Source organism: Symsagittifera roscoffensis, chromosome 2, assembly GCF_963678635.1.
Source record: "Symsagittifera roscoffensis chromosome 2, txSymRosc1.1, whole genome shotgun sequence".
NCBI lineage: Eukaryota > Metazoa > Xenacoelomorpha > Acoela > Convolutidae > Symsagittifera > Symsagittifera roscoffensis.
Genome location: NC_087063.1, coordinates 51,794,573 through 51,814,251, shown reverse-complemented (window position 1 = coordinate 51,814,251; position 19,679 = coordinate 51,794,573). Strand labels below are relative to the sequence as shown.

The following is a 19,679-nucleotide window of genomic DNA, read 5'->3' as shown; positions in this document are numbered from 1 at the left end:
CTCAAATCTTGCTTGAAAAACCGTTCAAAAATCACCGCAAGAACTGAGCGGTTTTTGAGCGGTTTTTAAGAAAGGTTTGAGCGGTTTGAGCGATTTTTTAGATCAACCGTTCAAAAGCCGCTCAAACCGCTCATTTTGAAGCAAGATTTTGAGCGTAATTGTCTAAAAAAACCGCTCAAACCGCTCAAATCTTGAGCGGTTTTTTTTAGATAAACCGTTCAAAAACAGCTCATTTTGAAGCAAGATTTTGAGCGTAATTGTCTAAAAAAACTGCTCAAACCGCTCAAATCTTATATATTTTCCAGTGGTTATTTTGCTCGAGCATTTAAAAAAAGTCGCTCACATTGTTTTTGGTCGGGACATCAAAAAATTTTTTGCGTGATTTGAGAAAGGTTACGCACTTTTTTTAAATTGTAGATAGTATTTCAACTGCATCTTAGCGTGGGTTGACGACCAAAAATGTTATCCTACAATTTCCATATATGAAAAAATGCTTGTCCTACAATTTTTTACAGTTTCATAGACTCAGAAAATTGTTTAAAAAACTCTAGAATAAGCGTTTTTTCATATAAAGAAATTGTAGAACAAACATTTTTTCATATATGGAAATTGTAGGATAAACAATTTTTCATAAATGGAATTTGTAATATAAGCATTTTATCATTAATGGAAATTGTAAGACAAGCATTTTCTCATTATGGAAACTGTAAGATAAGCAATTTTTGTAAATTTAAATGAGGATCAATTAGCGTTGAAACTTACCCATAAGACGTGCAATCTCTGAACAGAGAAGAGAACCAACCGAAAAATTAGATAGTTTTAGAGGTTGGAACCTCAAATTCTTCATTATCTGTAGAAAAATCTCCTCAACTCTTGAGGGAGCAAAAATTTCCTAAGCCTACTCCTAGATGAACCAAAACCATAAGGGAGGAGTTGTCTCAAAATCCAAAAAACCTGTTTTCCTGATGGAAACATTCTCCAAGCATACATACTTCAGTTGTGATCCGCAAGTTCTGTCATCAGCATAAATTCATTTCCTAAAAAAACAAAATTTTACACGTGCGAGAAAACTTTTAAGGCCACCATCGAAATCATATTTTTTTCCACGGAATTTTTTTTTCAATTCTGTTTTCCAAAAACTGTGAAATTATTCTTAAGAAACCCTAATCCTAACCTAACCCTAACCCCAACCCTACCCTGAGTCAATTTCGGAGAAGAAGAACTGTGTGCTCCGAGCTTCGAGATCTCAGTTTTACTCTTCGTAAGCTAACAATTTGTGACGATTAAAACTGAGCAAAAAAACTGGTTTTTGATAAGCAAGGTGCTTTAAATTGAGCAAAAGCACTCTTAATTACTTTAAACTCGGTTAAAAACAATTTTTAACAATATTCTGAGCATCTTGCCTTTTATGAAAAAATGTTTATCATACAATTTTCATATATGCAAATTGTATGATAACTTTTTTTCTAGTTTCAAATCAAATTTTCGTTTGTGATGAGCAATGTCCTTTAAATTGAGCAAAAGCACTCTTAAATAATTTAAATTTGTTTACAAACAAGTTTAAACAATTTCTGAAAATCTTGCCTTTCATGAAAAAATGGTTATCATACAATTTTCATATATGGAAATTGTATGATAAACATTTTTTTTTCAAAAAAGACAAACGTAGTTATTTTTTATCATCAGACTGTTGTATTTGGTTCAAATAGCCGGTGAAACTAGATTGAATCTTTTTTCAAACTTTTTTGAAATTGTATGAAAATTGTATGATTAGCATTTTTCCATACATTTGATGCATTCAATTGTATGATAAGCTTTTTCGGTGTGGGGAAATTTAAAATAAGCATTTTCGGTTTATGGATGTCAACCCGGGGTCACATTACCTTCCCAGGCCTTTTTGTTGGTTTTAATCGGTTTTCTTTATAAGACCGTCCAAAAACCGCTCAAATATTGCTTGAAAAACCGTTCGAAAATCACCGCAAGAACTGAGCGGTTTTTGAGCAGTTTTTAAGCAAGGTTTGAGCGGTTTGAGCGGTTTTTCCAAAAAAAAACGCCCAAACCACTCAAATCTTGCTGAAAAACCGCTCAAACCAATCATATCTTGAGCGCTGATTCCGATTTAATGTTTCGACTTTGTATTCGTCTTAAATTTTCAATCATTTCGAGTTTTCAAGTTTTGAATAGACCTGTTTTTTATTTCGACTTGACGACTTTATCTCGACCGCGGGTTTTTGGTCATACGCTGAGAGTCAAAGACATGAATACGTGAATAGCAAAGCTTGAAGCGGCTCGTTATGTCGAGTATAAATATTGTTTTGCTCGTTATTATTCATCTAAACTCATGAAAACTTGTTCGTTTTCCTGTTTATGAGACAAAACTGCAAGTCTGTTGATTTTTTCTACATGTAACTCATAACAAAAAGTATAAGCAATACGTTTGATTTTAGGGTTCTGATTTTGTCTGATAATGAGTGTCACTAAAATCAGAGTAATTCTAATTTTTGGCTGCCGCTGTTTACATGGGCGCTACATAATTAGTAGGCAGCATGCAAGCTTCCCCGTCTTCTCGTTGCACCCTGTCATCTATCCATCGTCAACTATCGTCCCGTTTTTAATGACGTCACCTTCGCAAAAATGAAGGTTAAATTGGTTACGTAGCAAAATGTAGACAACTTATAAAGTAGACTAGTCTTAAGACAATCATAATTGAGAAAAAAATATATTTTGGTTTGTTTGTTTCCTTATCTCGATTCTGATTGGCTGGGCAGGTGTCTACTTTCATCAACCGGGCTCTTTTTCCTTAGCGTGGGTTGACGACCAAAAATGCTTATCCTACAATTTCCATATATAAAAAAAAGCTTGTCCTACAATTTTTTACAGTTTCATAGACTCAGAAAGTTGTTTAAAAAACTCTAGAATAAGCGTTTTCTCATATATAGAAATTGTAGAACAAACATTTTTTCATATATGGAAATTGTAGGATAAACAATTTTTCATAAATGGAATTTGTATTATAAGCATTTTATCATTAATGGAAATTGTAAGACAAGCATTTTCTCATTATGGAAACTGTAAGATAAGCAATTTTTGTAAATTTAAATGAGGATCAATTAGCGTTGAAACTTACCCATAAGACGTTCAATCTCTGAACAGAGAAGAGAACCAACCGAAAAATTAGATCGTTTTAGAGGTTGGAACCTCAAATTCTTCATTATTTGTAGATAAATCTCCTCAACTCTTGAGGGAGCAAAAATTTCCTAAGCCTACTCCTAGATGAACCAAAACCATAAGGGAGGAGTTGTCTCAAAATCCAAAAAACCTGTTTTCCTGATGGAAACATTCTCCAAGCATACATACTGCAGTTGTGATCCGCAAGTTCTGTCATCAGCATAAATTCATTTCCTAAAAAAAACAAAATTTTACACGTGCGAGAAACAGAAAATATTCAACACATTCGTAATTAATGTTCATTGATATGATTTCTGATCCAAATTCAGAACTACTCGAATGCAAAAATATCAACTTTTAAGGCCACCATCGAAATCATATTTTTTTCCACGGAATTTTTTTTCAATTCTGTTTTCCAAAAACTGTGAAATTATTCTTAAGAAACCCTAATCCTAACCTAACCCTAACCCCAAACCAACCCCGAGTCATTTTCGGAGAAGAAGAACTGTGTGGCTCCGAGCTTCGAGATCTCAGTTTTACTCGTCGTAAGCTAACAATTTGTGACGATTGAAACTGAGCAAAAAACCTGGTTTTTGATGAGCAATGTGCTTCAAATTGAGCAAAAGCACTCTTAATTACTTTAAACTCGATTAAAAAAATTTTTTAACATTATTCTGAGCATCTTGCCTTTTACGAAAAAATGGTTATCATACAATTTTCATATAGGCAAAATGTATGATAACTTTTTTTCTAGCTTCAAATCAGTTTTTCGTTTTTAATGAGCAATGTCCTTTAAATTGAGCAAAAGCATTCTTAAATAACTCAAATTTGTTTACAAACAACTTTGAAGAATTTCTGAAAATTTTACCTTTCATGAAAAAATGGTAATCATACAATTTTCATATATGGAAATTGTATGATAAACATTTTTTTTTTCAAAAAAAAAACAAACGTAGTTATTTTTTATCATCAGACTGTTGTATTTGGTTCAAATAGCCGGTGAAACTAGATTGAACCTTTTTCAATGGTTTTTTGAAATTGTATGAAAATTGTATGATTAGCATTTTTCCATACATTTGATGCAGGCAATTGTATGATAAGCTTTTTCGGTGTGGGGAAATTTAAAATAAGCATTTTCGGTTTATGGATGTCAACCCGGGGTCACATTACCTTTCCAGGCCTTTTTGTTGGTTTTAATCGGTTTTCCTTATAAGACAACCCAAAAACCACTCTTGAGCGCTGATTCCGATTTAATGTTTCGACTTTGTATTCGTCTTAAATTTTCAATCATTTCGAGTTTTTAAGTTTTGAATGGACCTGTTTTTTATTTCGACTTGACGACTTTATCTCGACCGCGGGTTTTTGGTCATACGCTGAGAGTCAAAGACATGAATACGTGAATAGCAAAGCTTGAAGCGGCTCGTTATTACGAGTATAAATATTGTTTTGCTCGTTATTATTCATCTAAGCTCATGAAAACTTGTTTGTTTTCCTGTTTATGAGACAAAACTGCAAATCTGTTGATTTTTTCTACACGTAACTCATTACAAAAAATATAAGCAATAAGTTTGATTATAGAGTTCTGATTTTGTCTGATAATGAGTGTCACTAAAATCAGAGTAATTCTAATTTTTGGCTGCCGCTGTTTACATGGGCGCTACATAATTAGTAGGCAGCATGCAAGCTTCCCCGTCTTCTCGTTGCACCCTGTCATCCATCCATCGTCAACTATCGTCCCGTTTTTAATGACGTCACCTTCGCAAAAATGAAGGTTAAATTGGTTACGTAGCAAAAAGTAGACAACTTATAAAGTACACTAGTCTTAAGACAATCATAATTGAGAAAAAAAGATATTTTGGTTTGTTTGTTTCCTTATCTCGATTCTGATTGGCTGGGCAGGTGTCTACTTTCATCAACCGGGCTCTTTTTCCTTCCCCCACCTCACTTAAACATGATTTTTAAGGTCTAACGAGTGGTCTTACAAGGTTAATTATGGAGACTATATATGTTTGTCATGGCCTAATTAGTCTACATGCCAATTTTTATGACAATCGGACAAAGTGAACAGTAACTATAAATATAAAAATTGTAGGTGGGGGGGAAGGAAAAAGAGCCATCAACCGTTCTCAGCAACTTTCTGAGCAACCGTTTTAACACGTGTCTGTGTTTTGACCGCATTCCGGTGGAATGACATCACCCGGTTGATCTCAATTTTAGCAGAGTGAAACCTAAATGATTGTAAGAATGGAGTGCGGTCAAATAGCAGACGTCCTAAGCCAATCAGAATCGAGATAAAAAAACAAACGTACGAAATATATTTTATTTTTGCTCGATTCTGATTGGCTTAAGACGTGTCTAGTTTCTGTTACGTAAATTTTAAGAATATGAGTCCGTATAAGACTATCACCTTGCTTGAATGAAATCTCATCGTCGTCTGCTGCAGTGTAGTCGTATATAGCACGGTACGACGCCCCACTCTCCACATATTCAGGTGCATTATTGGAAGTACGAACAACATTTCCGTCTCGACTGGCTGATGGAGGATTGTCGCCTCCTTCTTTCGGGACTACGGGAGCACCTGTAAGGTCTCCTCTTTCCACAACAGAATAACATGAACAATTCTGATGCTTATTGTAATACACTGCCTGATTCTGAAATGTACATAAGATGCATCCCAAATTAATGACAGAGATTTTTCGTATTCAATGAACCGAATCACTCGGCAGCCTTAGATTTAAATACAGAGTTTACAGAGTCCAAAGCTTGCACACTTAATAAATCTTTAAATTGTTTCTGAAAAAAACTCGAGAAAAAAGCTTTGGTTCGTTTTTGTCGGACGACGATTTTACGAAACTAGACGAAACTGTACTCAAAACCTGAACAAAATATTTCAAAAATTTATTGAATATCTGTCGAGTTTTCAAAGAAATTTTGGACAATTATTTACTTGGCTGCTAAGATTTGTTTTTCGAAGGGTATGGTGATAAAGAGAATTAGACTAAAAGTTGTTTTTCGGACAATCTTTTGTCAGCAAGAAAAAGACTTAAATTATTTCATAATACTTATAAAGACCTAAAAAATTTATTACTGATCAAATCTGGTTATTTGTTAGGAGTCGTTCACACTAGAGCAACTCTCGGCAAAAATTGAGTGTGGGTCACAAAGCGTGGTTGTAGCGCGGTGGGTTAGGCCGGCTATAGGGCATTCTCAAGGCGTCCCTCTTTTGATTTCTTGTTTTCTTCTTTTTTGTTTTGCTTTTGTCCTTTTCTCGAAAAAAGAATCTTTTGGTTTGGGTTTGTCTTTTGACTTTTTAGTGTTTTATTTGGTTGTGGTAAGACTTGAAAGTGGTTTTCAAAAGGATAGTTTATCCAGTTTTATCCAGAACCGTGAAATTTTTTTCTTAGTCATGCTATTAGTTTTTGGGTTATGACGTTAGTAAGCTGCATTGGTTATTTCAGTTTACTATATAATTCCCTCCAACCGGGTTAAAGGAAAGTTTGAAACATGCGAATTGAAGTTTGAGTTGTTATCAGTGAAATTTGAAACTTAAAAAATATAATTTAAACAATTCTTCGTGGGCGAGTTGTGCGATTGTGGAAAGAGTGCGTGATTTATGGGCGAACGAATGTTTTCAAATTCATAAAAGAATCTTCTTGGAAAACGCCACAACCAGCGTCAGCACCCCAGACCAGCCAGCCGAAAAACCACAACCCGACATACACCTAATAACCGATACCGTCCGGTCTTAAGTTTCCTTCGAGGAAATTATGTGCACAGAAATCCACGTGGAAGCAGCAACCCCAGAAAAAACAAGACACGAAAGTACAAGCGACAGCACAACGCAGATAAAACCAAGCTCCCGGTACATTGTAGACAAACCACAAACAACAGAGGAATCCTTCAGTAAGAACTTCGAGGAGGCAATGAACATAATGTAAGAAATTTTACCGGTTCCGGGAATTTTTATGACGTTCCAACGAGAAAGAGAAGACACTAAGTAACAAGATAAGAAAATACTATCAAAACCACTGAAAAAAAAACAAGAGGGAGGATGAGTGATATTCATTTAATCAAAAAGAGGGAAATGTTATCCGTACGGATATTATAGTAAAACATCCTTTAATGATGATATAGATTTAGGTGCTAGAACTACCAGTTGGAAACGATTACTTATTATAAACTTACTTTAAATTGATTAAAATTTAGAAGTCTGATGATTAAATAAGTACCCATTTACCTAATTTTTTTTCACCTAATTTGAAGCAAGATTTGAGCGGTTTGAGCCTTTTTTTAAACAATTACGCTCAAAATTTTGCTTCAAAATGAGCGGTTTGAGTGGTTTTTGAACGGTTTATCTACAAAATTGCTCAAAAAACGCGCAAGATTTGAGCGTTTTTTTAGATAAACCGCTCAAAACCGTTCAAATATTGCGCGGCTTTTGAGCAATTTTTTCAGATGAACCGTTCAAAAACCACTCAAACCGCTCATTTTGAAGCAAGATTTTGAGCGTAATTGTCTAAAAAAACCGCTCAAACCGCTCAAATCTTGCGCGATTTTTTTTAGATAAACCGTTCAAAATCAGCTCATTTTGAAGCAAGATTTTGAGCGTAATTGTCTAAAAAAACTGCTCAAACCGCTCAAATCTTATATATTTTCCAGTGGTAACTTTGCTCGAGCATTTGAAAAAAGTCGCTCACATTGTTTTTGGTCAAGACATCGAAAAAAATTTTGCTTGATTTGAGAAAAGTTAAGCACTTTTTTAAATTGTAGATAGTATTTCAACTGCATCTTAGCGTGGGTTGACCAAAAATGATTATCCCACAATTTACATATATGAAAAAAGCTAGTCCTACATTTTTTTACAGTTTCATAGACTCAGAAAATTGTTTACAAAAATCTAGGATACGCGTTTTTTCATATATAGAAATTGTAGAACAAACATTTTTTCATATATGGAAATTGTAAGGTAAACATTTTTTCATATGTGGAAATTGTAGGATAAACATTTTTTCATAAATGGAAATTGTATTATAAGCATTTTATCATTAATGGAAATTGTAAGACAAGCATTTTTTCATATATGGAAATTGTACGACAAGCATTTTTTTCATTATGGAAACTGTAAGATAAGCTTTTTTTGGTAAATTTAAATGAGGCTCAATTAGCGTTTAAACTTACCCATAAGACGTGCAATCCCTGAACAGAGAGGAGAACCAACCGAAAAATCAGAGGGTTTTAGAGGTTGGAACCTCAATTTCTTCATTATCTGTAGACAAATCTCCTCAACTCTTGAGAGAGCAAAAATTTCCTAAGCCTACTCCTAGATGAACCAAAACCATAAGGGAGGAGTTGTCTCAAACTCCAAAAAACCTGTTTTCCTGATGGAAACATTCTCCAAGCATACATACTCCAGTTGTCATCCGCAAGTTCTGTCATCAGCATAAATTCATTTCCTAAAAAAAACAAAATTTTACACGTGCGAGAAAACAGAAAATATTCAACACATACGTAATTAATGTTCATTGATATGATTTCTGATCCAAATTCAGAACTAATCGAATGCAAAAATATCAACTTTTAAGGCCACCATCGAAATCATATTTTTTTCCATCGGAATTTTTTTTTCAATTCTGTTTTCCAAAAACTGTGAAGTTATTCTTAAGAAACCCTAATCCTAACCTAACCCTAACCCCAACCCTACCCCGAGTCATTTTCGGAGAAGAAGAATTGTGTGGCTCCGACCTTCGAGATCTCAGTTTTACTCGTCGTAAGCTAACAATTTATGACGATTAAAACTTAGCAAAAAATCTGGTTTTTGATGGTCAAGGTGTTTTAAATTGAGCAAAAGCACTCTTAATTAGTTTAAACTCGATTAAAAACAATTTTTAACATTATTCTGAACATCTTGCGTTTTATGAAAAAATGGTTATCATACAATTTGCAAATATGCAAATTGTATGATAACTATTTTTCTAGCTTCAAATCAAATTTTCGTTTTTGTTGAGCAATGTCCTTTAAATTGAGCAAAAGCACTCTTAAATAATTTAAATTTGTTTACAAACAAGTTTGAACATTTTCTGAAAATCTTGCCTTTCATGAAAAAATGGTTATCATACAATTTTCATATATGGAAATTGTATGATAAACATTTTTTTTCAAAAAAAACAAACGTAGTTATTTTTTATCATCAGACTGTTGTATTTGGTTCAAATAGCCGGTGAAACTAGATTGAATCTTTTTTCAATGGTTTTTTGAAATTGTATGAAAATTGTATGATTAGAATTTTTCCATACATTTGATGCAGGCAATTGTATGATAAGCTTTTTCGGTGTGGGGAAATTTAAAATAAGCATTTTCGGTTTATGGATGTCAACCCGGGGTCACATTACCTTTCCAGGCCTTTTTGTTGGTTTTAATCTGTTTTCTTTATAAGACAGCTCAAAAACCGCTCAAATCTTGCTTAAAAAACCGTTCAAAAATCACCGCAAGAACTGAGCGGTTTTTGAGCGGTTTTTAAGCAAGGTTTGAGCGGTTTGAGCGGTTTTTCCAAAAAAAACCACCCAAACCGCTCAGATCTTGCTGAAAAACCGCTCAAACCGCTCATATCTTGAGCGCTGATTTCGATTTAATGTTTCCACTTTGTATTCGTCTTAAATTTTCAATCATTTCGAGTTTTCAAGTTTTGAATGGACCTGTTTTTTATTTCGACTTGACGACTTTATCTCGACCACGGGTTTTTGGTCATACGCGGAGAGTCGAAGACGTGAATACGTGAATAGCAAAGCTTGACGCGCGGCTCGTTATTACGAGTATAAGTATTTTTTTGCTCGTTATTATTCATCTAAACTTATAAAAACTTGTTCGTTTTCCTGTTTATGAGACAAAACTGCAAGTCTGTTGATTTCTCATTACAAAAAGTATAAGCAATAAATTTGATTATAGAGTTCTGATTTTGTCTGATAATGAGTGTCACTAAAATCAGAGTAATTCGAGTTTTTGGCTGCCGCTGTTTACATGGGCTCTACATAATTAGTAGGCAGCATGCCAGCTTCCCCCGTCTTCTCATTGCACCCTGTCATCCATCCATCGTCAACTATCGTCCCGTTTTTAATGACGTCACCTTCGCGAAGTTGAAGGTTAAACTGGTTAAGTAGCAAAAAGTAGACAACTTATAAAGTACACTAGTCTTAAGACAATCAGAATTGAGAAAAAAATAAATTTTGGTTTGTTTGTTTCCTTATTTCGATTCTGATTGGCTGTGCAGGTGTCTACTTTCATCAACCGTTCTGAGCAACTTTATGAGCAAGCGTTTTAACACGTGTCTGTGTTTTGACCGCATTCCGGTGGAATGACATCACCCGGTTGATCCCAATTTTAGCAGAGTGAAACCTAAATGATTGTAAGAATGGAGTGCGGTCAAATAGCAGACGTCCTAAGCCAATCAGAATCGATATAAGAAAACAAACGTACGAAATACATTTTGTTTTTGCTCGATTCTGATTGGCTTAAGACGCGTCTAGTTTCTGTTACGTAACTTTTAAGAATATCAGTCCGTATAAGACTATCACCTTGCTTGAATGAAATCTCATCGTCGTCTGCTGCAGTGTAGTCGTATATAGCACGGTACGACGCCCCTCTCTCCACATATTCAGGTGCATTGGTGGGAGTACGAACAACATTTCCGTCTCGACAGGCTGATGGAGGATTGTCGCCTCCCTCTTTCGGGACTACGGGAGCACCAGTAAGGTCTCCTCTTTCCACAACAGAATAAGATGAAGAATTCTGATCCTTATTGTAATACACTGTCTGATTCTGAAATGTACATAAGATGCATCCCAAATTAATGACGGAGATTTTTCGTATTCAATGAACCGAATCACTTGGCAGCCTTAGATTTAAATACAGAGTTTACAGAGTCCAAAGCTTGCACACCTAATAAATCTTTAAATTGTTTTTGAAATAACTCGAGAAAAAAGCTTTGGTTCGTTTTTGTCGGACGAGGATTTTACGAAACTACACGAAACTGTACTCAAAACCTGAACAAAAGTTTTCAAAAAATTATTAAATATCTGCCGAGTTTTCAAATAAGTTTTTGGACAATTATTTACTTGGCGGCTAAGATTTGTTTTTCGAAGGGTATGGTGATAAAGAGAATTAGACTAAAAGTTGTTTTTCGGACAATCTTTTGTCAGCAAGAAAAAGACGTAAATTATTTCATATTACTTATAAAGACCTAAAAAAATTATTACTGATTAAATCTGGTTATTTTTTAAGAGTCGTTCACACTAGAGCAACTCTCGGCAAAAATTGAGTGTGGGTCACAAAGCGTGGTTGTAGCGCGGTGGGTTAGGCCGGCTATAGGGCATTCTCAAGGCGTCCCTCTTTTGATTTCTTGTTTTTTTTCTTTTTTGTTTTGCTTTTGTCCTTTTCTCGAAAAAAGAATCTTTTGGTTTGGGTTTGTCTTTTGACTTTTTAGTGTTTTATTTGGTTGTGGTAAGACTTGAAAGTGGTTTTCAAAAGGATAGTTTATCCAGTTTTATCCAGAACCGTGGAATTTTTTTCTTAGTCATGCTATTAGTTTTTGGGTTATGACGTTAGTAAGCTGCGTTGGTTATTTCAGTTTGCTATATCATTCCCTCCAACTGGGTTAAAGGAAAGTTTGAAACGTGTGAAATGAAGTTTGAGTTGTTATCAGTGAAAATTGAAACTTAAAAAATTTTATTTAAACAATTCTTCGTGGGCGAGTTGTGCGATTGTGGAAAGAGTGTGTGATTTATGGGCGAACGAATGTTTTCAAATTCATAAAAGAATCTTCTTGGAAAACGTTAGTACTTGTTTAATTTATTTGCAATTTTTTATGAATTTACTACATTGAAATATTAATTTTACTGCATTGGGGGTTTAGATTTATAAAATTACTGCTGTGTAGGGGAAAACTTACTGCTTTAGAGGATTAAACTTATGAATTTATTGCTTTTTATTATATACTGTAATTGTTAAAATGAATTTAAAAGATTATAGAAAATAGTTTACGATTTTAAAAATATTTTATTTGTTTTAGATGATTGAGGGGTGAAATTTAAAAAAGAAAGTGAAATATTTATGTAGAATGGTTTGTTATGTTTGTAAACTATAAGATAAAAACATTTAACTATACTTACAAAGGGTCATCGTCGGCAAAAAATCCATTTCCGAAAACATTGTGAATTGTGTCCGATGATGTTAGGAGTTTAGCAAGCAAGCGGATGACGTATTTAGTTTGTAGGAGAAGTCATAGGAGCTCGAGTGCTTTGATAATTTTGTGCTCTTCACTACTTAGTGAGAATTCATGTGGTGTATTTTGAATTAGGTTATAAAGCTTATGGTTATATTCTAGGATTGGGACTTCGGAAAGCTGTATATGTTCGTGGGGGACAATTATTGGGCGAGATCCATCAACGTTGAAAGTTCTGGTCAGTGGGCGGAATATATACATTTGTTTTATGGGGTCGTAATTTCGGATGATGTTTTGCATATTTGTGTCTTTTATACAGTATGTGAAAATTAGGACGAATGGTGAAGTATTTTAACAGTTAAAAAAGTGAATCGATATTGTGGGTTTCGTGGTGATGTATTAGTTGTAGTGGTGTTGGATAAATGGATAATAAGTGTATGTGTGAGTTTGTTTTGTGCGTAACATTAATTGATGTGAGAAGTGTAAGTCACGTCCTTTTGGTGTTAGGAAATTTAAAGTTATTGCGAAATGATTAAATTTACTAAAATAAGAATCGTAGGCTTCGGTTTCGCGAATTGCTGTGGAAATAACATCATCATATTTTTTATTCATCCAGTTAATGACTAATACATATTGAGACGATGTTATTTTTCATTTAGTTAGGGATTAGTATTTGTATCGTCTTCTAAAAATGTATCTTCCATATAACGTGCAATAGCTTGATCATAGTGGTTAATTGAAAATCGGTTTGTTTTCCATGCAACAAATCTTTTTAATGTTTGGGTAAGTCCGATGGTTGTGAATTGTTTTTCATAAAATGCTGTGATTAGGTGATGTATTCGAGTTTGACATATTTCATTGTCTTCTTGGTTATTATATAACAGAAGTGATAATGGGTTAGTGAAATGGTAATATGATGTCCATGAAAGTGTGGGAAACAGGGCATGTTTGTCAACGTAAGTTCGTTGATCGTTGTTAGTAGTTTGGTGGAAAGTGTATTGTGGAAAGAATGGTAAGCACATTTGTAGAAATTCTTTTGTGCTAGTGTTGAGTGGGTGAACGGAAAACATTCGAGTAGGTCGGAGGTTGGAAAGCATTGGGGTATGGGGAAAATTGCGTTTAAAAACTCGAAGGACTCGGATTTCTTCAATTGTGATTTCTTCCACACATACGGAATTTTGGAATTCATCTAGAGTTTCAATATCGGAATTGATAAATTTTTAGATTGTATGAAAACCGTATGTGTGGAATTATCATTAGAATCCATGCGTGGTGAATTATTAGTGTATGATGGTATGGGAGAGGTAGTGAGATCGATCAGAGATTGATATGTTAGGAGAGTGACATTGGAGATTGGATGGGTAGGAAAGAAACGGTTGAGAGATCCAATCTGGCGGCTCATCGTGGGCTAAAAGATGGTTGTTCTGAGAACGGAAATTAGTGATATGTGGCTGTTCTATGATTTGTTCGTATGTTTCTTCTATATTCGGTTGATGGGCTACTATATGAGTAACTGGACTTTGTGGGTAGCTATTACATGTAGATATGTGCTCCGTTACGGTTGTTTTTCTATAGTTTCATGGTGCTAAAGATAACGGATGGTTATTATGTAAACTGTATAATTGTGGTGCAGTAGATGTTGTATTTCGTTGCCTTGTGAAGTGTCATTTGCATTTGGTGTAGTTGATAGTTTTTTGTTGTAATCATTTACTTGAGCATCTATTAAGAACAGAATAATTTTGTTAATTGAGGTCGAAACATTCTAAAAATCCTGGGAATAATATGCGTGCTACACCTGCATGTTTGTTTACTTGTGTGTGTATTGCGCATGTGTTTTAGATTCCTTCCAATAATGAGAATAGAAAGGCAAAAAAATTAGCATTGCGTTTAAAATAGTCAATCTTTCTAAGATGTAGTAGGGCCAACCTAGAAAGGCGAGCAGTTCGTTTTTAAAGTTTAGAAAACTAAAAATTTTATTAGTTGAAATCTCTTTTGGACGGTTTTTTTTCGCCGTTTATATTGATCTAATGTTTTATATCTTTAAAATATCCACTGTAGTCTTATGTATAGATGTCTGAAAATTCTGCGGTTTCTGCAAGTTTTCTTAAGTTTTGATCAATGGATTGTCTTTGTATTGTATCCATTTTTGTAAGGAGTTCTTGAAAATGTTGTGTGCGAATATGATGTTGTATGTCGGTTCTAGAGTATATACCTATTGATTGTAAATCTATGTTTGGTTTTCTAGCAATAGCTCTGATACTCTCTGGTGAAGATTTTTTTAATGGTGGCATAAGTGTAGGGTATGGTGTGAGAAGATAAAAGATGCTGGTGACGAGGTTAGGGGGTGGGGTTGGTTGCAGGTCATTGGGGAGAGAACTGGGGTTGCGTCGGTGCAGGAAGAAAGGGCCGGGGAAGTGTAATCGGGAGTTGGGGTGTGGAGTGGACGGATGGGAGGTTGTGAAAACGTGGACGTGATGGGCTGGGAATTTTGGAATTCATCTTTTGTTTCAATATCGGAATTTATAAATTGTGAGATTGAATGAAAAACCGTATGTGTGGAATTATCATCAGAATTAAAATTGTATGATGGTATGTGAGAGTGAGTGAGATCAGAGATTGATATGTTAGGAGAGTGACAACGGAGATTGGATGGGTAAGAAAGAAACGGTTGAGAGATCCAATCTGGCGGATCATCGTGGGCTAAAAGATGGTTGTTCTGAGAACGGAAATTAGTGGTATGTGGCTATTGTTTGATTTGTCCGTATATTTCTTCTACATTCGGTTGATGGTCTACTATATGAGTAACTGGACTTTGTGTGTAGCTATGACTTGTACAGATGTGCTCTGTTACTGTTATAATTCTATAGTTTCGTGGTACCAAAGATAACGGATGGTTTTTATGAAAATTGTGTGATTGTGGTGCAGTACATATTAAATTTTTGTTGCCTTGTGAATTGTCATATGCATTTGGTGTGGTTGATAGTTTTTTGTTGTATTCACTTATTTGAGCGTCTAGAATAATTTTGTTAAATGAGGTCGAAAACATTCTAAAAATCCTGCGAATAATCTGCTTGCTACACTTGCTTGTTTGTTTGCTTGTGTGTGTATTGCGCATTTGGTATAGATTACTTTCAATAATGAGAAGAGAAATCCAAAAGAAATTAAGTATTCTGTATAATATGATCAATTTTTCTAAGATGTAGTAGGGTCATCCTAGAAAGGCGAGAGGCTCGTTTTTTTAGTTTAGAAAACTGAAAAAAATATTAGGTGAAATATCTTGTGGACGGTTTCTTTCACCGTTTAAACTGATGTAATCTTTTATATCTTTGAAATATCCACTGTAGTCTTATGTATAGATGTCTGAAAATCTTGCGGTTTTTGCAAGCTTTCTTAAATTTTGATCAATCGATTATCTTTGTATTGTATCCATTTTTGTAAGGAGTTCTTGAAATTGTTGTGTGCGAATATGATGTTGTATATCGGTTCTAGAGTATACACCTATTGATTGTAAATCTATGTTTGGGTTTCTAGCAATAGCTCTGATACTCTCTGGTGAAGATTTCTTTAATGGTGGCATAAGTGTAGGGTATGGTGTGAGAAGATAGAAGATGCTGGTGACGAGGTTAGGGGGTGGGGTTGGTCGCTGGTCATTGGGGAGAGAATTGGAGTTGTGTTGGTGTAGGAAGAAGGGACTTGGGAAGTGTAATCGGGAGATGGGGTGTGGAGTGGACGGATGGGAGGTTGTGAAAACGTGGACAGGATGGGCTCGGAAATTTGGAATTTATCTGGTGTTTCAATATCGGAATTTATAAATTGTGAGATTGTATGAAAAACCGTATGTGTGGAATTATCATCAGAATCCATGTCTGGCGAATTATTAGTGTATGATGGTATGGGAGAGTGAGTGAGATCAGAGATTGATATGTTAGGAGAGTGACAACGGAGATTTGATGTGTAAGAAAGAAACAGCTGAGAGATACAATCTGGGGGCTCATCGTGGGCTAAAAGATGGTTGTTCTGAGAACGGAATTTAGTGGTATGTGGCTATTCTTTGATTTGTCCGTATATTTCTTCTAAATTCGGTTGATGGGCTACTATATGAGTAACTGGACTTTTAGGGTAGCTATGAATTGTAGAGATGTGCTCTGTTACTGTTGTAATTCTATAGTTTCGTGGTACCAAAGATAACGGATGGTTTTTATGAAAATTGTGTGATTGTGGTGCAGTACATGCTAAATTTTTGTTGCCTTGTGAATTATCATATGCATTTGGTGTGGTTGATAGTTTTTTGTTGTATTCACTTATTTGAGCGTCTAGAATAATTTTGTTAATTGAGGTCGAAAACATTCTAAAAATCCTGCGAATAATCTGCTTGCTACACTTGCTTGTTTGTTTGCTTGTGTGTGTATTGCGCATTTGGTATAGATTACTTTCAATAATGAGAAGAGAAATCCAAAAAAAATTAAGCATTCCGTATAATATGATCAATTTTTCTAAGATGTAGTAGGGTCATCCTAGAAAGGCGAGAGGTTCGTTTTTTTAGTTTAGAAAACTGAAAAAAATAATAGGTGAAATATCTTGTGGCCGGTTTCTTTCACCGTTTAAACTGATGTAATTTTTTATATCTTTGAAATATCCACTGTAGTCTTATGTATAGATCTCTTAAAATCTTGCGGTTTTTGTAAGCTTTCTTAAATTTTGATCAATGGATTATCTTTGTATTGTATCCATTTTTGTAAGGAGTTCTTGAAGTTGTTGTGTGCGAATATGATGTTGTATATCGGTTCTAGAGTATATACCTATTTATTGTAAATCTATGTTTGGGTTTCTAGCAATAGTCTGATACTCTGTGGTGAAGATTTCTTTAATGGTGGCATAAGTGTAGGGTATGATGTGAGAAGATAGAAGATGCTGTTGACGAGGTTAGGGGGTGGGGTTGGTCGCTGGTCATTGGGGAGAGAATTGGGGTTGCGTTTGGTGTAGGAAGAAGGGGCTGGGGAAGTTTAATCGGGAGATGGGTTGTGGAGTGGACGGATGGGAGGTTGTGAAAACGTGGACAGGATGGGCTCGGAAATTTGGAATTCATCTGGTGTTTCAATATCGGAATTTATAAATTGTGAGATTGTATGAAAAACCGTATGTGTGGAATTATCATCAGAATCCATGTCTGGCGAATTATTAGTGTATGATGGTCTGGGAGAGTGAGTGAGATCAGAGATTGATATGTTAGGAGAGTGACAATGGAAATTTGATGGGTAAGAAAGAAACGGCTGAGAGATACAATCTGGCGGCTCATCGTGGGCTAAAAGATGGTTGTTCTGAGAACGGAATTTAGTGGTATGTGGCTATTCTTTGATTTGTCCGTATATTTCTTCTAAATTCGGTTGATGGGCTACTATATGAGTAACTGGACTTTTAGGGTAGCTATGAATTGTACAGATGTGCTCTGTCACTGTTGTAATTCTATAGTTTCGTGGTACCAAAGATAACGGATGGTTTTTATGAAAATTGTGTGATTGTGGTGCAGTACATGCTAAATTTTTGTTGCCTTGTGAATTATCATATGCATTTGGTGTTGTTGATAGTTTTTTGTTGTATTCACTTATTTGAGTGCCTAGAATAATTTTGTTATTTGAGGTCGAAAACATTCTAAAAGTCCTGCGAATAATCTGCTTGCTACACTTGCTTGTTTGTTTGCTTGTGTAAGTGAAATATCTTGTGGACGGTTTCTTTTACCGTTTAAATTGATGTAATCTTTTATATATTTAAAATATCCACTGTAGTCTTATGTATAGATGTCTGAAAATCCTGCGGTTTCTGCAAGCTTTCCTTAATTTTGATCAATGGATTATCTTTGTATTGCAACCAATTTTGTAAGGAGTTCTTGAAATTGTTGTGTGCGAATATGATGTTGTATATCGATTCTAGAGTATATACCTATTGATTGTAAATCTATGTTTGGGTTTCTAGCAAAATCTCTGATACTCTCTGGTGAAAATTGTTTTAATGGTGGCATAAGTGTAGGGTATGGTGTGAGATAATAGTATCTATCATCATTTGGAATTAGCTGTACAACATTAAGGCTGTTTTCAGATCCACTTGGGACGACTGTAACAAAAAAATCTATTTGTTCAGAAAATGTGTCAACAAAAAGTATTTTGTTTTTGTAGAATATAGGGATTTTTTCTAACATCTTTCATCTTCAAAAACATATAATGATGATCACTTTTTTTTCGTACATGTGTAATACTATAATTTATTTCCTTCGTAACCTATAAAATTTGAACTGTTGCCTGATAAAAAATATCCTGCATAAGGTATTGTAAAACTTGTGTTCGTTCAAGTTCACATAAGTGATGAAGCGTTTCTAGTTATGATAGTGACATTTCTTGAAAAATTCAGCTTATTGTATATTCCAATTTCATGTCTAAGTGAATACCATAATGAATTGCACCAAAATAAGTATTGTTGATGAGTGATAGTTCTTGTAAACGTGTTCTGCTTTTGTATTGTGGGCAAAGTTTTCCACCAGTATTATTTCATGTGTTTTTCAGAAATGATGCTGGGATATATGATTTTTCGTCGTTTCTATTGTGATACATTAGGTATGTAATACTAAGTAATTTTATTTTCCTGTTTTCATGACAAAACTTTTTTCGTATGCGACAAAAATTTCTGAGTATTGTGTTTTATAAAATGGTGTTCTATAATTGCAAGCGAGTTCTATTTCGGGGTAGATTTGAAAACTTGTCAGTTTATTTTCTATTCCATTGATATTTTTATCACAATTTTGTTTTGTCGGATTTTATCAGGGCTTACTTTATCATTAGGGACTGATTCAATGAAGTTTTTGTGATGAAAATTTATCATTCTTGCGTGTAATCTTGCAACTTGAAATGTTTTACTTGTGTCTTCGGGGAAGCAAACAATAGCTGCTCGTGTTCTTGTTGCTGAATCGCAATAACCTTGGTCATTTTGCAAGATAATCGTATACCTTAATAAATTATTGTGTCGTCTTTTCAATCTCGTGTTAGTTGTACTTTTTCTAGTTGGGCTTTCCAATCAAAAACATTTTTTCCTGATATTCTTTTTTTTGTGTCAGCTTTGCAGTTAGAAGTTGTGTTTATTCCAAGATGTGGTATCCAATTTTTATAACGGAGATCATAAATTAATTGTCCCTGTGCGCCGTGAAACGGGTGTTTGTCGTCTAGTTTTATATGGCCGTGGTATCTTTCAAGTTCTGCTTGATGTGCAGAGTCTGGAAAATTTCAAAATTTACCAATTTTTGGTTTGTGCT

The 19,679-nt window shown here is 34.7% G+C and overlaps 1 protein-coding gene across 5 annotated transcripts in view; it reads right to left on the bottom strand.

The window, feature by feature from the left end:
- Positions 1–4,714: 4,714 nt before the first annotated feature.
- The window catches only part of LOC134839122 (LIM and SH3 domain protein 1-like), a 95,908-nt gene continuing 80,943 nt past the window's right edge, over positions 4,715–19,679 (bottom strand). For 3 of the 5 annotated variants that reach the window (XM_063854564.1, XM_063854562.1, XM_063854565.1), the window contains exons 3-4: positions 10,737–10,980; positions 10,115–10,288 (exon numbers count right to left, since the gene is read on the bottom strand). In XM_063854564.1, coding sequence (XP_063710634.1) covers positions 10,179–10,288; positions 10,737–10,980 — 354 coding nt within the window. In that variant the 3' untranslated portion in view covers positions 10,115–10,178. Of the gene's footprint in view, positions 4,924–5,575; positions 5,820–10,114; positions 10,289–10,736; positions 10,981–19,679 lie in introns of those variants that run through there. The other 2 variants (XR_010162367.1, XM_063854563.1) reach the window with 1 other exon arrangement.